The sequence below is a fragment of the Perna viridis genome, chromosome 13 (genome assembly GCF_037379345.1).
Source record: "Perna viridis isolate PV_CMFRI_1.1 ecotype Kerala chromosome 13, ASM3737934v1, whole genome shotgun sequence".
Lineage (NCBI taxonomy): Eukaryota > Metazoa > Mollusca > Bivalvia > Mytilida > Mytilidae > Perna > Perna viridis.
The window spans coordinates 31,213,435-31,235,677 of record NC_142457.1 but is presented as its reverse complement, the minus strand read 5'-3'; the positions used below and the strand labels follow the sequence as shown (position 1 = coordinate 31,235,677).

General features: G+C 33.4%; 1 protein-coding gene across 4 annotated transcripts; it reads right to left on the bottom strand.

Moving 5' to 3' along the window:
• Window positions 1–6,035: 6,035 nt before the first annotated feature.
• LOC148600318 (uncharacterized) lies at window positions 6,036–21,722 on the bottom strand. 4 transcript variants are annotated; one of them, XM_088558345.1, is made up of 3 exons: window positions 21,618–21,713; window positions 16,013–16,068; window positions 6,036–10,388 (listed from the first exon to the last, which is right to left on the bottom strand). In XM_088558345.1, exons 2-3 carry the CDS (start codon window positions 16,030–16,032, stop codon window positions 8,882–8,884), a joined length of 1,527 nt encoding a protein of 508 aa, XP_088414471.1. In that variant the 5' UTR covers window positions 16,033–16,068; window positions 21,618–21,713; the 3' UTR covers window positions 6,036–8,881. The 4 variants fall into 4 exon arrangements, with proteins under 4 accessions (XP_088414471.1, XP_088414472.1, XP_088414473.1 ...); XM_088558346.1 differs by lacking the exon at window positions 16,013–16,068 and having other exon boundaries at window positions 21,618–21,722; XM_088558347.1 differs by lacking the exon at window positions 21,618–21,713 and having other exon boundaries at window positions 15,936–16,052.
• Between the last annotated feature and the right edge of the window lie 521 nt (window positions 21,723–22,243).

The window sequence follows — 22,243 nt, the reverse complement described above, 5'->3', positions numbered from 1 at the left end:
TCTTTTTGCGTTCGTTTAAACGTACATTATACGATAAACGCACGTCAGTTACTGTCTACTATATTGGCCGGATTAGACCCGTCGGTCACGGTCTGTTACATGTATGTAGACTAGTTTAGACTAGTTATATTGACAGGACTTTGCAACTCAGTCGCCGTCTATTATACTGACTAAATAAGGCCCTCGGTCAGTCTGCTATATTGGCTGGATTAGGCCCTTAGGTCACGATCTGTAATATTGGCTGGATTAGGTCCTCAGTTACAGTCCGTCATACCGACTGGATTACGCCCATCGGTCACTTTCTGTTATATTGGATGGATTAGGCCCTCCGTCACTGTCTGTTATACTGACCGGATAAGACCCCTCAGTCACTGTCTGTTATATTTGCTTGATTAGGCCCCTCGGTCACGGTCTGTTATATTGGCTAGATTAGGCCCCACAGTCACTGTCTGTTATACTGACTGGTTTAGGCCACTTAGTCACTCTCTCTTATACTGACTTGATTAAACCCTCCGTCATGGTCTGTTATATTGGCTGGATTAGAGCCCTTCGGTCACCGTCTATTATGTAGACTAGTTTAAACATATCGGTCATCGTCTGTTATTTTGAAAGGACTTTGCACCTCAGTCACCGTCTGTAATACTGACTGGATAAGGCCCTCAATCACGGTCTGTTACATTGACTGGATTATGCCACTGAGTCACGGTTTGTTATACTGACTGGATTAGGCCCTCGGCCTCGGTCTGTTATATTGGCCGGATTAGGCCCCTCATTCACTGTCTTTTATACTGACTGGATTAGGCCCATCGGTCACGGTCTGTTATATAGGCTGGATTTGGGATATACGTCACGGGCTGTTATACTGACTGGATTAGGCCTCTCGGTCAGGGTCTGCTATATTGGCTGGATTAGGCCCGTCGATCATTGTCTGTTATATTTGACTAGAATAGATCCATCAGTCACTGTCTGTTATATTTGCTTGATTAGGCCCCTCGGTCACTGTCTGTCATATTGGCTAGATTAGGCCCCTCAGTCACTGTCTGTTATACTGACTGGATTAAGCCCCTTGGTCGCGGTCTGTTATATTGGCTGGATTGGACCCCTCGGTCACGATTTGTTACGTTGACTTGATTAGAAATGTCGGTCACGGCCCCTCTCAGTAACGGCCTGTTATATTGCCTGGATTACGCCCGTCGATCACTTTCTATTAAATTGACTGGATCAGGCCCGTAGTCACTATCTGTTATACTGACTGGATTAGCCCCCTCGGTCATGGTCTGTTATACTGATCGGATTAGGCCATCGGTCATGGTCTGTTATATTGGCTGGATTAGGCCCTCAGTCACTGTCTGTTATTCTGACTACATTAGGCACCTCGGTCACTATCTGTTATGTAGACTGGTTTAGGCCCTCATCAGTCACTGTCTGTAATATTGACTGGATTAGGCCCCTCGGACACGATCTGTAAAATTGTCTTGATTAGGCCTTCAGTCACTGTCTGTTATACTGACTGGATATGGCTCCTCGGTCATGGTCTGTTATATTGGCTGGTTAGGCACCTCCATCACTGTCTGTTTTATTGACTGGCATCTCTATCACTGCGCTTATTTCGGCAGAGATTAATAATCATCAAAAATGATAAATGGCCAGGTGTAACTTGGACAAATATATGTAGATTCACTGACACTCGTGGTCAATTTATGCTGGTTATACTTTTCCTATGTTTACTGTAGCTGTGTATAGGATAAAAATCATCGTTTTACTATTAACCTAATTTATACCTGTACAGTAACTTAATCTTATACTATTTCCAGGATATTTGTCTCGCCAGTGGTGTGGAAGAAAGTGTCAAAAGAAATCCAAGTCTGCTTTCATCTCAATTGTTCTATGTTCATCTTGACTGTGTGTGTACCATTTTCCAGTACTGTGTGCATGGGACTATTTGAGATGTCGGCATATTTCGTCATAATCCATGGGTTAGGCAAAATAAGGATCGTCATAAAAACATGTCTTCTAGAATTTAGTCAGATACTCCCTTTCAGAGGACAAGTCTGTCTATGTTTGGTAGAAGTGTTATTAGTGCCGATCATCTTGATATAATTTCTTATGAATGTTTTAGAGGAAATCCAGATGTGATGAATGCTCACCGGAACTACTATATGATAACTCACATAACACATTGTAAAAATACATATTTTGCACATAAGCTGTATTATTTACTTTGTGTTTTGTCAAGTAACAGAGGTATGTCACTTCATCTATGTGCATTATTTAATTTAAATTTAGTAAAAATTAGACACGGTGAAAACTGCCTACACTTTACTATCTCAGACTTTATTATTGGTTCTGTTAAAGCAGGTGGTTGGTTTACTAAGGTTCCGAATACATTTCAACTGGTATAAAGATTTGTAAAAAGTGTCTGGTTTAGACAGGTTATACTCACTTTATATGAAATATCATAGTTATGTGCTGCGTTTTTTTTTTTGTTTTTTTTGGGGGGGGGGATTGTTTTTTTTTCTTTTACTTATCCTTTGGCTAAATAAGATTCCTAGCAATACTCAGGTATAGAGAATGTGACCATTTTCATATTAGGAGGGGGCTTGGATTATTCTGAAAAAAAAATCCAAATTCTAGCAATTTCTTCCACTAAATAACAGACAAAAATAATTTAAATCAATATTTTGCTTTAATTTAACCATGCAGATTTACAAATGTTATATTTTTTTAGATAAAAGCTTAAGAAATTCTAGTGGGAAAAAGATTTCTGAGGACTTTCCATTCAAATGTCATCTCTTAAGTCTTCCAGAATGTATTTATACCCACCCTTTCTGAAGACCTGCCTGACCTTTATTGGTAGTTGTATAACATTTAAGACAGGTATCAGTCAAAATACCTATGAACTGATCTGAAGGAAAAAGGGGGGAATATAATGTATTTCCGTCTGCCTGTCCAAACTATTATTTAAGTAGCTTGCAGTATTGCAGTCTGTAGCCAAAGGCTACTTTAGATTTGCACTCCGTCTGTATATGTCTGTCATTCTGGGTTTTTCCGCACTTTTTTTCTTAACGCTTGCAGATATTGAGATGATTTTTGGTATGTAAGTCTTCCCTTATGAGTTACAGATGAAATTTACGTTACATTTCGCTATGCTGATTTTTGTATGAGTAATGGCCCTTGAACTTTGAAAAAAATAACAAAATTTAAGTTTTCCGCACTTTTTTTTTGTAAACACTTACAGAAATTGATCTGATTTCTGGTATTTGAGTCTACCTTGATGAATTACAAATCAAGTTTACATTTTGTTCCGCGCCGCTGATTTTTTCTTAAGTTATGGCCCTTGAACTTTGAAAAAAAAACACTGAAATTTAAGGTTTCCGCATTTTTTTTTATCTAATCGCTTGCAGGTATTGGGCTGATTTTTGGTTTGTGAATCAACTTTGATGAGTTACAGATCAAATTTACATTTCGTTCCGCTCCGCTGATTTTTTTCTCAAGTTATGGCCCTTGAACTTTGAAAAAAAAGCATTGAAATTTAAGTTTTCCGCATTTTTATCTAATTGTTTGCAGGTATTGAGCTGATTTTTGGTTTGCGAGTCAACCATGATGAGTTACAGATCAAGTTAAAATTTAGTTCCGCTTTGCTGATTTTTGTATGAGTTATGGGTCTTGAACTTTGAACATTTATCCAAATTCAAGTTTTCCGTACTTTTTTTCTAAACGCTTGCAGATATTGAGCTGGTTTTTGGTATGCCAGTCTACCCTTATGAGCTACAAATCAAGTTTTCGTTTTCTTCCGCTCCGCTGATTTTTTCCAGAGTTACCAACTTTCCGTTTCACACGCCTTTTTCTTAAAGACTTAAGTTATCGAGGTGGTTTTTTGTTTTGACAAATCAGCCAACCATTATTTGAAACCTAATCGGTAGTATTTCGGGTCAGTGATATAAACAGTCGGGAGGGGACTATGTATTGTTTTGCAATACTATCAGAATGCTTATTTTAAGTTTGTTTATTTTTTTTTTCTTAGTGTAGTCTTTGTCCCTGTATTATGTTCTTGTTCCTACCATGTTCTCTTTACTCTTACTTCCATATAAGACAAATGAAATGCTTCGCAGGGCTAGGGTTGATACGACTGCAAGGGTTGAACCATGAGCAGTTTGTTCAAGTTGTGACACACTATTCAAGATTGAGACATGTTTCAACATATCAAATTTTGTTATTAGACAATTGACACAGGAAAAGAATTAACCAAAACCAGCAGAGTCCTTTTTGGCTCTTTATTCCTCAATAGCTTTATACGATTGCAATTTAGTTCCACAGTCTTTAACATATTCACCTGTTTTTTTGTGGGAAAAGTTGATCCACGTGGGGACAGAATCTCTCCCCTTTTGAAAATTCTGTTGATTTCAAGCAAAGATTTTGCAAAATGAGCAACTAATCGCCTTCATAAACCCTTTTTTAAATCTCTAGATCTGCACCTGTATGAATGTTTTGTTTGTTATTTTCCACTTCCGTCAGTTTAACTCATTTGCTTTGTGGTTCTTCTGTTTTTATGGTGTCAGTGAAGTGAGAGAACCACTGATTGGTTGCTATTAAATATCTGTCTTGTATTGTTCAAGTGTGATATGTTAGTACACTAGTTAAACTGAAACAAACCTACTATAATAAATTCTCTATCAAAGACCTCCTCAGTAAATGCAACCAGGAAGACAGATTGGACACGTCTTGAGAACGGACCAATATGACCACAATAAAGGTAAAACAACTTTTTGGGGGGGTTTGAGGGGAGAGAGTAAAAACGGAGCAGAAAAGGGTCCTTGAGAACGTGGCACCATAATAATTTGGCGAAAATGAGCGAACTTAACTATGCATGACAAAGTCTACTAAAATGACAAAAAGACAGGTAGAAGGGTGTAACTTTGTTCCTGTCCCATTTTAGAAAAAGTTGTAATGGTCAGTAAGTAAATAAAAACACCTATATTTGATCAAATTATCAACTAAATTGCTCAGTGTGCTAGATCAAGGAAGTGACATCCATCATTAAATCATTCTCTTGATTCCAAGAGTACTGCTGACACAAATACACTAGTATACCTTGAGCCACTAATAAATTGTCCTTATATACTGCCCAGGCAAATGACAGCATAGTGAAGACTAACAATTCTAATGCATTGATCCCATGATCTCAAAGTAAGGACATTAAACTAGCCCCTGAAGGCAAAGGGCATTTTCTCTAGCCCTTGTAGGCAAACAAATAGAGAGTTCCATAAGGTATTTTATTTTTTATACATCAGCACTTAGTATTTGAAAACAAATTCCACACAAAAAATTATAAAATCTTCCTAAACAAAAGTAAAATTCTGAATACTTAAGTACCAGTCCACATAAAATTTAGACACTGCCAATGGTAAAATGGTTCATGGTCAAGAAAAAAACTAACCAAACAAACAATGCGTTTTTAGTCTACATGTGCTATACTTTCACATAACAACAGCCTTTCTGCCTTCAGATTTGCACTTTTTAGAAAATCATACATTTATCTCCTATTGAAATCAACCCAAGTCAAATCAAGAACGATAACTGTTGCAAAGTGCAAATTTCATGTACACTTTTATAATTTTTATCTCAAAAGCCCAACAACCAAATAAAAAATTAAGACTGGTTATGTGATCAGTTACTGTTTCTGAACAAGATATAAAACTGAATTTCATTGGTTTTTGACATGCATGAATCACCCTCTGCCTGGTTTTTAGAAAGACTGATACTTAAAATTCAAGAGCAGTAACTCTAATAACTTTTTAGAAATTAGATAAAACCAAACCTATTACTCTGTATTGAAGTGAGAAAAGACTGGACAGTATCTTACACTCATGCATAAAAAATTGTGTGTTTCCTGTAACAACTCATTCAAAATTAGGGTCAGTAGGAAGGTTTTTTAAAAATTTTTTTATGAATTTTGAACCTCCACTTCGGAGACCAAGGCGATTACAGTAATAAAGCAATGAATGAAACGCCGAAAATCCATGTATATATATATATTTTTCTTTTTTTTTGACACCACAAAAAAATTCGGATTCGCAGGGAAAAAATGGTCGGTCAGGTTACCAGAATCAGTAATATAAATAATATATAATAAAAATAATAAGGCCTTGTTTGGTTTTAAAAGAAATTTTAATTGAAACATGTGAAAGAAATTAGCAGTAAGCCTACTGAGTCGATCAAGCAAGTCTATGATGATACTGGCTCAATTTCCTTTGAAATGTACAGTGCTGTCTACAGAAAATTGTGATGGGTCTACGTTGACCTAAAATTGAGTTTATAACACTGTTGAAACATTAAATTTAACATGCCTTTAATTTATTGTCCTGATGACTTTTTAACTCATACTATTTTTGCAATTACACAAACACATACATTAAGTTATAAAATTTGTTAGAAGATTGCAATAAAGTCTACACAAAAAAGGAGTCCAAAAACAAAACAGAAAGTTACCAAAATGAACAATTATTTGTTATTCACTTTTGTTAGTTACCATTCTGTTATTTGATTTCACTGTTTTAGTAGAAAAGCTTTGTGTAAACAAAGTGCTACTATTGATAAAATAATATATACTGTATCTAATATATCATTTACTTTGGTATGTTTGAAGTAAAATGGATTATCCCCCTTAGAACTACAATGCAACTAAAGATAATTTAAATAAAATACTTAGAACTCTCTTAGAACTTAACAATTAATAAATAAATTACAAACTTCAGAAAGAGAAATACATTTAACTAGAAACAATGTAAACAAGTTTACTGCTTCAACTAGAAACAGATATATGTACTTGTAAAATGAAAAAAAAAAACTAAAAAAAAATGTGGACAGATGAACAGACAAGCACACAGACAGAATAATTGCTATATGTAGCCACACTTGAAAAAAATATTAATATGTATAATACTTCTATAACACACATCTAGCTGTTTCAATACAATTTAAATGCTAAATAAAAATATATAAAATGTAGAGCATATTTGACAAATATGCTTCATGGAAGTTTAACTGTTCCGGAAAACTCCAAATTATATAACAATAATAAAGACAGCAACAAATTGTGAATTTGATTCCTGGACTGTTAACAAAGGAAAACTTACCACTATTTTAAGTTTTTTTGTTATTTCTGACAAAACTTAATATTCTATTATTATTATAGTATCATATACATGTAAGTACATATAAGTACATGTATGCAAGTTTCTAAATTTTTTACCTATTCCTTTTATACAAAAAATCCTTTCAACTGCAAAACTCTTTAATATAAACTCCTATGGCTAAGGTTGAAGAAAAAAAGTTAAATTTCATTCATTTTATATCTACTTTTTAAGCCCATACCAATATTCAATGATATTTTAATTTGGAGTATTCAAGAACTGAATTCACATTGCAGATTACCACTATAATATATACTTTCACTATCTAATTAAAAGTACACACAATGATAAAGACACAATTCATAATACATGTACATGTATGAAAAATCCATAATTGATAAAGCTTAACATAAAAAAGTTCATATTAGAAAATGTCCATCTTCAGAAATTCAATATTGTCTTGCCATTCTTCCGAAAATCCATACCGACTAAGCACATAATAGTTTTAGACTCCACAATTAATATTGTCATAGTCCATCATGAGAAAATCCAAATTATTCTACCATTCAAAGTACATGTACTTTCATAGGCTTTGTTAGTCATAAAACTGTTCACCAAGGTATAAAACGTACTGGCCTTGTTCTTAATATCACTTGCGATTTTTCTATTTAATTGTCGGACTCACTCAATTTGAACTACTTATTAAATATTAGTGATAATATAATAACAGTGGTGGATCTCCAGGGCAGGGAAGGGGGTCACACACACCCCCCCCACCTTATTTGAAGCAAAATTTTGTTAATGTTGTGCAAAATATGGGCTTAAATTAGACTGAATCTCTTCTGGACCCCCTCCCCTTTTTTTTTAAATTCCTTGATCCACCACTGTACGTACATGAAATAACAGAAAAATTCACATTTACATTTACAAGTTAAAAAAATATATAAACAAATTAAGACATTTCAATCTATTTACAACTATGTGAAGAGAAATTTCAATTTACACAAGTTAGTCACTGTTCATGACCAAGGAGTAATTTAAAGTCTTCAATACTATCTCTCAAAAATATAACTTGCGTTTCAAGAAGAACTAAATAAAAGTTCACCAATAATTATATATAAATAAATGTATTATAAGAATATTGATTTTATAGTCGAAGCAATGAAGACTTATAAAGAGATCATATGTTGGGGATATACTGAATGTGAAATTTCTTGTAAAAGATTTCAAATCATGGCTAAAAATAAAAAATCATTAATATATAGTGCATGTATTTACATTACTTCTTGTTTTATTATTTCTTTTTTTTAATTTCATTTTTTTTATTTAATTTCTTGATTTAACAAAACATCAACTTACATATAAAATCAAAGTTAAAAACACACAAATGCTAAAAACAAGTATGCACATCAAGTGGTGTGAAAAAATTTTCTGTGGTGACACATCTAGATACATGTATTTAAAAAACTTGATGAAGAACAACACTTATTCAAAAACATCAATTAAAGTAAAATATATAAATTTCAAAATATTTATTTATTTTACCAGATATAAAACTTCTGTGTAGTTTTCAAAGATTTTTTTATCAAATGATTTATAACATAATTAACTTCTTACAAGAAAAAAAGTAGAAATTTCTGATATTGTTATTAAATATTTCTGATAAATTTAATCGTTATAAATTAAAAGCATTTTATTTACCTTTAAATCTGAATTTGTTTATCTCAGTGTTGGTTCTCCATCAAAAGTCAATATACAGTAAATATCCTGACCACCCTCTTCAAATCAACAACAGTGAGATGATGGTTCACTTTATCATAATGTACACACTGAGGGAGACACAACTCATCATCTCTACTGACTACAACTTCATGTTTATCTCCATCCCTTGAAATTAGTAATAAATTATGTTTCTCATGATCACACACAAAAATATTCTGGTGTTCATCCATTGATAATCCATAAGGCCGTGACATTGTATTGTGATCCTTGAATGTGAAGATAACTCTGAGGTCAGAATCTAAGACAGTAACTGTGTTGTTGTTGTCAGGACAGGTATAACATATTCTGTTGCCATCTGTGTCTATATATGAACCACCACTAACAGTCTGGTCATCATGGAGTTTGTTTATTTTTTCTGTATCTATATTAATTTTTCGGATTCCTACCTGAGGTACACAGAAGTATAAATGTCCATCACTATGTGTAATTCCTCTGACATCACTCTTTATCTGATGTGTTTTAATGATTTTACTCCTGTCTACATCTATGATGGAGATCGTTTCTGGGCCAGGATTAGAAACAGCAACATGGTTCTCATTGATGACTGTTACATCCCATGGTCTTCCTCCATTAAATCTGACTGATGATTTGTGTTGACCATTACTGTGTAGTATGTTTACTACACCATTGGACCAATTAGTCAACACCAGGAGTCCATTAGGCAGCGTACAACAACCAAGACACCCACCTTGATCTACTGTAAACTGTTGTTTAAGTGTCAGTTGTCTGGGGAATCTTGTCTTCACCTCTGCCTGACCTATGTTTGGTTTGTTTATGTCTATGGATGTTGTATTTTTTTCTTTTGATACTTTAATGTCACACAGAGTTTTTATTCCAAAAATTGTGTCTTCTGCTGTGATGTTTTCATTCATTTCTATGTCTGTATTATCCATGGCTCCTTTTTCAGATAATTTGTGTACGATTTCTTCTGATTCTTGAACTTCTCTCTCCATTTGTTTTGTTGCAATGAATGTTTGGAAATTTGATGCCTGTTTCTTAATGAGTTCCTCCTGTTCCAATAATTCACCAAGTTTTCTTTTATTTGATTCCAGGATTTTTGTGGTGGCTTTGATTTCATTTACATTTTCATTTACAACTGACTCCAACTCTGATAGTGTTTTGTTTTCTAGTTTCTTAATTTGATCAATAAGATTTTGTGTTTTTTCTTTCACTTCTCTAGATAGTTTTTCCTTCTTTTTCTGTAGTTTTTTCACATTTTCTTCCCTATCAATGATTGCATTCAAGACAGCTTGATGATTTGTTTTTATATTGGTCCACAAATCCTCAAAAACTGCTGATGATTTTACTTTATGAATGACATCTTCTATATCTAGAGTGTCTTCACACTTTTTATGGGTCTTTAGCCGACATTTAAGACAAATAACACAATCGTGTGATCTACAGTAATATTGATATCTTTGCTTGTGTTCTTCACAGTCTAGATGAATGTTGTCCATGAATGAAGCCATTTTTCTGTAATATAAAGAGAAAACTATGGATTTAAATTTAGTCAAGGAGACAATTTTCTTAAAATCAGTTATAAACATATGGCAAGCCAAAGTGGACAAAAATGCCTATTTAAATATTTATAAATAATTATAAATATTTATAAGTATTTATACATATGGCAATTATAAATATTTATAAACGAATTATAAATATTAATAAATGAATTATAAATATTAATAAATGAATTATAAATACTTGTAATTGTCTTGGATTTATAAATATTAATAATTCAATTTTAAATATTTATCAATGATTTATAAATATTAATAATAAATGAACTATAAATATTTATAAATGAATTATAAATATTCATAAATATATGCCAATTATTAATATTTATAATTCATTTATAAATATTTATAACAGGGTAGGAAACTTGCTCAAATTATAGCCAGTCCTGAATAAAAATTTTCGATATATTTACTATATGGCTATATAATTTTTTGTTAAAATTAGCCAGTCCTGCCGAAAAATAGCCAGTCACCGGCTGGCAGGCAGTCTACTATTTCTAACTCTGATTATAATTGAATTATAAATATTTATAAACAACATCATCATTTTAAATATTTATAAATGAATTATAAATATTAAGTAACACTCCAGCTAAGGATCATGCAACATGTGATTCATGGGTAAAAAGTCTACATATTTTTATTTTTGATATTTTGTTTGAAATGTCATAGTAAACAGAAATTAAAATGTGGTTTTTCATATAACCCATGCTCTTAGGAGATAAAAATTATATAGAATGCACTATAATTAAAAATTAAGGGAGATAACTCTGTAAATGATGCTTGCATACAATAGAATCTACTGGATTTTCAATGTTGATTATCCCCTAAGAGCAGGCAGATTTGAATGAATAATTACACATTTCATAGTATAGACTCATAAAACAACTTAATTACAAAAATAAAAATATGTAACCTTTTTTGAGGTAAGTCACATTTTTCAGATTTTGCATGATTCTTAAAAAGACAGCTACTTAATAAATGAATAATAAATACTGTATTTATAAGTCAATTATAATGCCATATAATCATGTAAATAGGCCTATAGATTAGTAAATGTTTGTGATCAACTTTCAAACGAGTTTAGACCTTATAAGCCTTTCAATCAAATTCCTAAAGACCATATCATAGGCACTTTTCAATGACAGGGCTTTACTCTCCACACAGTCAGTTGAATTTAGTGGAAGATAGACAAACACGAGAGTTAAATATAGATATATAAAATATAGTAAATATATATAACAAATTGAATATATATCTTCTTTTTTCGCTTTTTGCATTAAGTTCAAATGAGGAGGCTATCCACATGTAACCATAGAATAACTAACTCCCTTTGCCATAACCGTCAGATTTCTAAAATGCCTTGAGTAGCGAACTTAAAATCTGGACTATAAAAATGCATGTGGATAGTTTTACTTTTCACTGGGCGGAGGGCTGACATTTATACAATTAATTCTTTTCATCAGCAATGGATGAAAAAATATTAGATTTGATATTCCTCATTACTTAACAATTTGAATTTCAATTTTTGTCATTTCCTCCGGCAGTTGATGAAATAATATATTTAAATATCTCACGCCGCATGCGAGGAATTTTTGTTTTTGAACTCGACACGAAATTTCAGTGACTGTCCTCACCCCCAGTCGCCTTATATCAAGTTTATAGAGTCAGTGTGGGGCAAATCTTTGTATAACTTACAAATATATGTACCACAGACGTCTCAATCTCCAAATATATAGGGCCTAGCAGGAGATATTATAGAGAGGATTGGGTCTAACAGTAATCCTGTACATCTCATTTAGACATAGAGACAATATGAGACAAGAGACGTCAAGAACTGTCAAAAGCGACATGAAAGAATGAAACATCGCAAAGAATTTTTTTTTATTTCATTTAAAGGCAAAAAAAAACTTTAAAAAAAACCTAGCGAACTGTTTTATGTACATTTATATATATCTATAAATCTATAGATATATATAAACGTCTCAGAGTGTCACGACTCTATTTGCTACACTGCTCCATCGGATCAAATTGATACAGGGAGGAAAATGTAAACGTATAGAAAGGTCTGAAAAATTCCCAACAATTTTAGAACTCAAATTTGCGATGCAAATTTTTGGTCGTTCCCTCCACGGGACTCAAACTCGTACCGCTGTGACATCTATGCACAAAATCCAGCGCCCTAGACCACTCGACCAGCTAGGCTATAACACCAAGTTGTTTACCTATGAAGTTTCAATAATGTGAAATTAAAGCAAGTTCAAGATGCAAGTTGAAAAATGCAAATTCGAGTAGAAAAAAAATGTATCAAAATTCAGTGAAAAGGATTTTTTTTCTATTAAAATGTTGAAACGGAAAAATAAAATAGGTTGTTGAAAATATAGTGGATTCCTGTTAATCTCATAGCCCATTTGTCAGAAAGAAATAGTCAATTAATAGAAATTATAATTTCAAAAGAAAATACGTATTTTTTTTTTAAATCTTGAACCGATTTTCACTTGTCACTCTTTTTTTTTTTTCCTTCAATTGAAATAAATCCTCTTGACGCTTTTTCATGGGGCGTTTTGTCGCTTATTGTCTTTTCTAGTCGCTAATTAATGAGACCGGTGTTAGCTTCAAATTTTGAGTAAAAGAAAACTTATACGATGCATTTCTGTATGAAACATTTTGTTATAATTTGCAAAACAATGTGGTGTTGAGTCACGATAATCTAGTTTTTCGTTGAAATTTATTTTCAAGTTTCTACGTGCAATTATAGCGCAGAGTGTCAGAAGTAGAACTTGTAAAGTTCGAAACGAACTAAGATCACGAAACTAAACGAAATCAACTGAAACGAGATAAAATAACGTCAAACGAAACGGAATGACAAGAAATGAAATATAAAACGTCAAGAGAACTACTACGATCAGATCCAAACGTTTTACTTAAAAACTGGAAATATGTCTATTATCAACACTGATCAGAGCTCAAGAACGGAGGGAATATACATCTTAAGTCGTAATTCATTAAGCAAAAAAAAAAAATGATAAATTAGTTTATAGTTTTGTCGAGATGATTTAAAATATCGTTTAACTGCTGAGTTTTACTGTGCACGTAACTTAATCGTTTGTACTCCTCTTCAGCGTCCGTTGCATGTGGGTGTGTCTGTGTGTGTGGTGGGGACGGGGGTATAATCGTCTTATAGACACATCAGTGTTATAGTTCAATCGCCAAATTCAAAACTTTAAAAAGAATTAAACAACGAAATAACTTTTAAACTAAACAACAAAAAGCCGAACAGTTTTGTAGCGTGACGTTTTATAGTTTCTATAATTGTTTAAACATAGATATGCCACAATGGGTGTGCTGAAATTTACATTAAAGTATATTATCTAATAATTCATGGTAAATACGGGGTTTTCTCTGCCAATACATGTCTGTTTAAAAGTTTCGGATTACGAAAATATTGTCTTCTCTGTAAACTGTCAATGATTTATCTAATTTAATTTGAATTTTGAAAAAAGTGTATATATTTAGTATTGATCAAGAAGTGTTGTAAATTAAGGTCGGGCTATGGAATATACATCAAGATTTGTCTAATTCTATACATGTGGTTAGAACATACAAAGTACACATTAAATTTCGGAATATAACATTAAACTAGTACTATCTTTAAAAAATGAAAGCCGAAGCAGTAAAATTTGTTCTTTCTAATTATGATTTTCTACATTAATATTTCATTAAGGAAATAATACATGGCACGCAATTTCAATTTTCGATACAGATTTTTTCGAACGCCACTAAGTTATCAGTATTTAGCCAATTTGGAAACAGAATTGCGATCAGGTGACTAGGTTTTCACGGAAGTGCGTCGTTAAGGTCAAAGGATAAAAGGCGAGACTATACCGACTGCGTCGAAAAAAAACACATGGGTGCGTGGTTCTCGATTTTTCAATATTTCACTTACGAAATTAACTCATATTTGGCGGAAAAATAACAAAGACTTACGAAGAAAAGACCGTATTTGACGAGAAAATATTTTCGTACAGAAAATACAGTGTATATTGACTAAAACCGAACACGATATTTCTTTTTGAAAATTTGTTGGTGTAAAATAAAAGGTAGGTCACGATTCTCGTTTTCTAAATATTCTCTTTAGAAAACGGCAATACCATTAGAAATTCATAATGCAGGCGTCAGACGTTTTTGAAAATAGTAATGTTGACGTTCTATACGAAGTTTTTTTTTTTCTGGGAGGGGAACAGGGATAGGTTTACGGGAATTATGTAGGCGGAAATCGGTGGTTTGGGGCGGGGATCTGTGGTTGATGGAGAGGGCAACGGGGAGTGAAAAATACGGAAAGCGGGGGTTACGGTTGGGAACGATAACTGATAAAACAAGAGGCTCTCAGGAGCCTAAATCGCTGTTTGATTAAATTTTTACCTTTCAGATTAATAGACAGATTTTATTATACGCTCAGACAGTACAGGACTGTAACAAGAGGCAGTCAACTATAACATACAATACTATGGAGAACATGACAGAAGTGTAATAAACATATATACAAGTAATATTCTAACACAATCAATAAAACGTACTGGCTGCATTATATGTGTAAAGTATAATCGATATGCACAGGGAAGAATTGAGTTCAATAATGTCGATTCAAGTAAAATGTTTGCCAATGTTGTCTATAAATAAGGCAATGTTGTTTAGAACTGTAACATTACAGAACGACAACATGCCTTGCATCTTTGACAGAGATGGATTCTTGTTGAAGTAGGTCGGTATAAGTTTCACACGCAGTTGATGTACAGCGTCGTTTGTATATACTCATCGCCAACCAATCTATCATTATAAAGATGACAGAAACGCTCCACATTTTCTTTTTCAGTGTCATAAGTATGACCAGCTTCGTACTTTAACTTTAAATACACTTCATTATCCTATCGACAATAAACTTGTTATTGTATGGGTCAGATATTCTAATATTTAATGAAAATATTTATGTATTTAAACTTCTTCAAAAATACATTGTTCAGAGCAAACGCTTCTGTTGAACTGCATTTCAATACTCCTTTCATTCTTCCCATGATGATTACATGTATAATAATTATTATTTTTTTTAATTTAATTGCTCTTCATTATCAATATCTATATTGCACTACATAGTAGTACATGTACGTGATGTTTCTTATTTTCTAAGCATGCTTGTTGTATGTTTTAATGTATAAATTGTCAGTATTGACAAGGAGACGGATTAATAAAAGCTTAGTGCTTGTTTCCAAATCCTGTCTGTCAAACTTTGATTGATTTATATTGTACATATGTTTGTTTTAAAAAATAAAATATGTTTAAACTAAACGCTCCACACGAGGAATGTTATTCCATCGTCCGGTTTCTATAGAAAATCGTATATTGCTACAACGAAATTTCGCATAACTCTGACGTCTCTTTTTCTTTAACTTCTTTAAGTAATTTTCTAACTTGAACTTGGTTTTAAATTAACTATAGAACTGACCCTTTGAGCTATTCAACATATTAGAATACCAACTCTGTATCTGGATCTTTCAGAATCTGTTGTATACATGATTTTACCTCAATTGATTCCAGTGCATGCTGACCGTCCCAAATGTAACTCAGACCTGCGTCATCTAAAATCGATTTAATAAAATCAATCCATGTTTGACTTCAAAAGATTTGTTGAGCGCATTTTGAAAAGTAATTGATGCATAATACCTGATTGTTTTGATTAATTTGTGAGCAGTTTTTGACCAGAAGCACAGCATTCTAATATTAAGGTTTATTGCCAGCGGGTTGGCATCTGTCTCACCATAAACCTCTGGAGTGTACCCCAAGCACTCTTTTCAAAAACTGTATGTCTATCTTTTCTAAAACCTGCATATCCTCAAATTCCTACACTTCACAAGAATAAAGTACTATGGGCAAAACAAGGGAATCAAAGTTAACTGAAGATCTACAGGGGTTGGAATATTACGCAATTTTGTATATGAAGCAAACAGAGCCTTCTGTGCCTGCGCTGCTAACTTATTTTTTGCAACAGAGTATTTTCCATTAAACATAATACCTAAATAAGAGTAGGAATCTACAATTTCAACTACTGATCCAAACAGTTTGAACTCATAATTACGTTTTGACTTTCTCTTTGCAAATATAACAGCTTTAGTTTTATCAACGTTAATACCAAGATGCCATTCATTACAATAATGTTCAAAAACTCTCAAACTATTCTGAAGGTCATCTGGCGTTTCAGCTAAAATTGCTGTATCATCAGCATAAAGTAATACGAATAGCATTATGTATGTTCTAAGCATATCTTTACATTTATCATAAATATCATGCAGCCCATTTACATTATAATGAACAAAATGTTCTTCTAGGTCTGACAAAAAAAAATACTAAATAAAAAAGAATACAATTTCTCACCTTGATATACTCCAATGTCCAATCTGATTAAAATCAGCTGTTAGGATAGGGAGCGTAAGGCAGTGTAGCGTATCCTAACAACTGATTTTAATCAGATTGTCCAATGTCACAAGATAAATATCCCGATACGTCACCTCCCGATTTTACACACAATTTAATGCTGCGATACATATTATACCACAATTAATATTTTACCGTAACATTATTTTTAACCAGTTTTGTCATAAGCCAAGGATTCAAACAGTGTCGAAGGCCTTTTAAAGTCGACAAAGGTGCAAAAAGTTTCTTCCCCATAGCCAGATGGATCTCTATCAATACATGTAAGCAGAAAATGTTATCAGCAAAATATTTATTGAAAACTGCTTATACATCATTTTTCGCATATAAAATAAAATAACTCTAACAAGGGGTCATCCCATAACTTTGATCCATCGCGGCAGACTGTTGTAGGCCTTATTAACAAGGATCATTTCGGCAGTTGAAACAGTTTTGCTAAAACTTAGCAGTTTTGAAGATGTATGAGAAAAACTTCTGACTGACCACTTTGTTCTAATTTTAGTAACAACAGCCATGATTTTCGTTTAAAAAATTCCAACATCAGTTCTATGCAGAATATCCCAAGGCATATTCATACCAAGTTTGTGGTTTTAATTTGTCCGGTAGATTCAGAGGAGAAAATTTTTGAAAGAAAAAACATTAAAAAGACGAAAAACAAAAAAAAAATAGTCGAAAAAGGGCAATGACTCTGACAAAACTTAACAGATTAAAACGAAAATTTGATTACAGATATATCTCATCAGAATGAACACTGTTGCTCCGTAAAAATTTGGCTCAACCTTACGGCTTTGGAGATAAATGCGAAAAACTTCTGTCTGATCCCTGTATTTTCCTTTTAGTAAAGGCGACTATATTTTACGACGGATAAAAAATCCCAACATCAGTTCTGTGCAGAATATCCTGAGGAACATTCATACCAAGTGTGTGTCTGATTGTTCTACTAGTTTCAGAGAAGATGAATTTTGAAAAATTGCTCACGACGACAGACGACGAGGGAAGGAGCGTCGTCCTTTCACGCCAATTGGATAAAAAATTGTAGTTAAATTGTGCCAATTTTTTTTTTCTTGTAGTCCTTTCCCGCCAGAAAAAGACTACCTTTTGCGCCAAATACAAATTAGGGAATTAAATATAAAAAGGTGAAATCTAAAGTAAAATTATCATAAAAAAGAATAGCCGACGCAGTAAAATTTTACTTCTAAGTTTCTACATTTCCTTCAAGAAAATAACACATGGCACGCAATTTCAAATTTTCGATAGTTTTTTCGAACACAATTTCAAATTTTCGATACCGTTTTCTTGAACGCCACTAAGTTTTCAGTATTTGGCCAATCGGGAAAACAGAATTGCGATCAGGTGACTTACGTTTCCATAGAAGAGCGTCCTTTAGTTCAAAGAGTAAAAAAGCGAAACTATACAAACTGCGTCGGAGTAAAAAAAAATGAGTTAGAAATGAATTAATTAAAGATAAGAAACATAAAAAAAATACAGTCTTTGCCTTTCTAAGAAGTACACAAATTACGGTAAATGGCTCATAAATTTCTTCGGTTTAGGCTTTCTTGAACCTGAAGACGTCAGTGGCAGCTTCGCCGAGGATCTTGTTCCATACGTGCCAAGTAACAATGCAGTTGAAAAGTTTTCCGACTATCTCTTGACAACATATAATGACGATAGTGCTATGTTACCGCCTACAACATGGGAATAGGTTCCACCAACTGCTTGTCGTAAAAACAACGGTCCTGAAGCGTTTCATGTCCATTACAACGAGCAAGTCTACAATTCACATCCATCAATGTTTGTTCGCAAAATACAAGCAACAACATATGTAAAGCTGAGAAGTACTAGTGCACCAGCCGTTCGTACGAGAAAAGATGCTGAGTGGGAAGCTTTCCTCAATGAGAAATACAATCTGTTGAGAACTCACTAGGCGACAATTTGTGCATACTCTTAGTTACAAATTTCAGCCGTTGATGAAGTGAAAATTGATATTAAAGTGATTGTGATATACATGTAATCAGAACGAATAGTGCTTAGGGAACAGAGTATATAGTTTTACCTTTTATCTTCATTAATTTATTCGCGCAATTTAACTACGAAAATTGAAGTCAACTGACGCAAAAGGCCTCTTTTTTTGGCGAAAAAGGAAAATGCCTTCTTTATTTTTAATTTGGGGGTGGTGCAAACATCACATTTAATTATATCTACAAAAGTTCGTGCCAGACAAATTATCAACTTACAAAGTTATTAAGGCTCACGTTTACATATACATGTACATGTTTGACATATTCACCCATTCTGATTAATTAGATAAATATCATTTTGTTCCGGAAGTTATACAAACTATCATTGTACCTTTGAAATTTCCCAATAATAAATTAACCCCTGGTGTGTTATTTTACCTCCCCTATGGTAAGTTATTCCCCTTCCGCAATATTTCTAAGTCCCATGAAGTTAAATCAACCCCTTGCTGCGATACTATAACCCACTACGATAAAATAACCCCTCGCTGCATTTTTTTAATCTCCCCGTTATGTTAAATTAACCTCTAGCTACGAATTCCCCTCCCCCGCCTGCCAAATTTTCGCTTTGATAAGGATAGATAGACCCCCTGATACAATATTTTAATCTCCCTATTGGTAAAATACCCCTGCTGTAATAAATTAATCCATGTTGCAATATTTTAAACTTCCCCTAAAATAAACTACCTGGTGAACATTTTTACCTCCCCTATATGGTATTTCAGCCCCCAGACGCGATAATATACCCCCTTGCTGCGATACTTTTAACTCCTCCTTATATAGGGATATTTCTACTTGTTAACGCCCTGCTGCAATATTTTCTTAAATGCATATGAGAGAATTTAAAAACCGGATGAAGTTATTGATTTTCGATTGTTACATGTATGTATCTGAAATAGAAACAGTAGTAAAATTTGTTTGAATAGAGTGTAAAAATCTATTTTGAGAGTTTAAAATCATATACATTTCTTTAAAAATATGTTTAAACCGACGCGTGCTGGTCATTCCGCGGTAAATGATAATGATGATGATGATGGCGATAATGATCTTAAGACACCTATATATTGTCGTCCTAAAGTTAGCTACCCGTCTTGATTTATGATGGCTTCGAGATCACGATTTAGGACAGAGACGAATCCTAAGATAGTCTTAGGACACGTCTTATCCTTAAGATAGCTTCGAGAACCCCACCCCTGGATTCTAGAAGTATACACACATAACTGAATTATCTTTTCATTGCAACTCAAACTACTTACTTTAGTTCAAAGAAACTTGGTGTAAATAGTAAGGAGACAATTTTGTAGTGCATATTACTATATGAATGAACTTTGTGAGTATTTTGAACCGAGTTTTTTTTTTTTTTTTTTTGTTATGTTTTGTTTTGCTGTGCTTTGTTTTTGTCTTCGAAAATCCTCCGCCTTAAACCGACTATTCCTTCAAATTGCATGGTGAATGCTGGGTATTTTAGGTCTGTTTCTAGATACGCTGCAGAGGGTAACACTGGGGCCAAAGTAGACCATGCCTAAGAAACTGTTCTTATAAATTTCTTGCCTGGTTTTGAAAGTTATGTATTCGATACCTCATGATAATGACTGCGTGTATTTTTCTAATCATATTCCAGATAATACATCTCTCACGAATTTCAAGTTATAAGGGACCAGTTACTCATGAAGGTATGGGGTTGAATGGAAAAGATAGGTTTTTTTCATATTTCAAGTACCACAAAGGAGGTTTCATAGAAGTTAAAATCGAGCTAAAATGGATGGCTTTGAATTTGTTTTCTGATATTTAAAAGAGGACATTCAACTTTTTTTCCAATTAAAACAATCAAAAGAGGGGTTAAAATTTCGTCAATTAAGTGAATATGGAAAAAGAGGCCAGGTTATATTATTGTGACTGTTTTTGTTAAACTTCAAAAAGTGTTTTCATTAGATATCTTACGAAAATTCCTGCAAACAGTTCCGATCAGATTTTAAAATTATCTCTCGCGATTTTTGAGTTACAAGGAACAAGACAAAGGTGTTTGATGAGCACCTTAAAAGCAGAAATTCTTTCAAATGTAAATGTGCAATTAATTTCTCAGCAGTTTTTGTCCGTATATAATTATGGTATTAAAATGTGTCAACTAAGATTGTATCCAAAAAATGATAACTGGCTTTTGATATAAGCAAGTGCCTGTGTTCCAAAGTGATAAGATTTTCACATATAAGTGTCGTTTTATGCTATGCTAGGCAAATCTCTTTTTTATTCAATCATATAGATATATAAGTGTGAACTTAAAGTTTGTATGAAGTACAAATGTAGGTCATAAAATATTAAAAGTAGTAACACAATGGAAATATTTTTCTGGATTCAAATTTGCCCCAATATTCAGGCAAAGAAAGATAACTCCAAATTTCAACTTATCTTGTCGGTGATAAAATTGTTAAAATTAAGTCTTTGTTATGTTCTGATTACTGTAGAATATAAATATGACATGAATGAATATGGCCTCAAAAATGGAAATTTATAAAACGACTTCCAAATGCATTATGCATCAGAAGCAAAGACTAGCCAACACAAAAACCTTGACACAATTTGAGCAGTAATTTATCAAAAATATTCAAGTATGGATCATAGTGGATAGTACAAAGAACTGAAGTAGTACCATGTGAAGTAGAAGCTAAATGAAAAATAGATCTTACTCTTTTCTGTCCAGTATTGTCCCGGTAGTATTCCCAATAAATACAAAATTAACCACTTTGAAAAACACCCTGTTGTTATCTTTTTACTTCCTAGATTAAAACACGTTTGGTTGACCTATCAAATAGTTATATCGATGGCAAGCCAAAGGGGACAAAAAGTTTTGTTTGTTCTTTTTGTGGGGGTTTAACGTCCGAGCAGCAATATTTCAGCTATATTCAGACGACGAACATGAAATTGATGATAAAATGAACATGAAATGATGATGAAATGAAAAAGGGATGGGACACAAGGACAATGGGGTCGACAAATTTTGGTTTCCACTGGAAATAGGGAGAGATGGGTAGGGTCGGGCAATTTGGTCTCCTGTGGCGGAGCCCTATGATTCCTACTCCGGAAGAATACCACAGTAGGGTTCTCTGGCGTGCGAGGAGCGTGGCATCTTTCCCAACACGGTGCACCACTATAGTTTGCGGTCAGTTTTTTCGTATTATAGCCTGACAACCCCAGCATGTAACACGCCAGGGATACCCCATTCCACCACCTGGGGCACACATCACAGTTGCTCTGTGGGCAGAGCGCCCTAGCCCCCGGATAAGGTTCTGAGCACTATTTGGTCGCCTTTTAC

Bases quoted from the DNA above. Each gene is read 5' to 3' on its own strand.
- LOC148600318 (XM_088558345.1), bottom strand. From the start codon at position 16,032: ATGCACTGGAATCAATTGAG. The intron at 10,389-16,012 runs GTAAAATCATGT...TTTATATTACAG, and splicing joins ATGCACTGGAATCAATTGAG to AAAAATGGCTTCATTCATGG.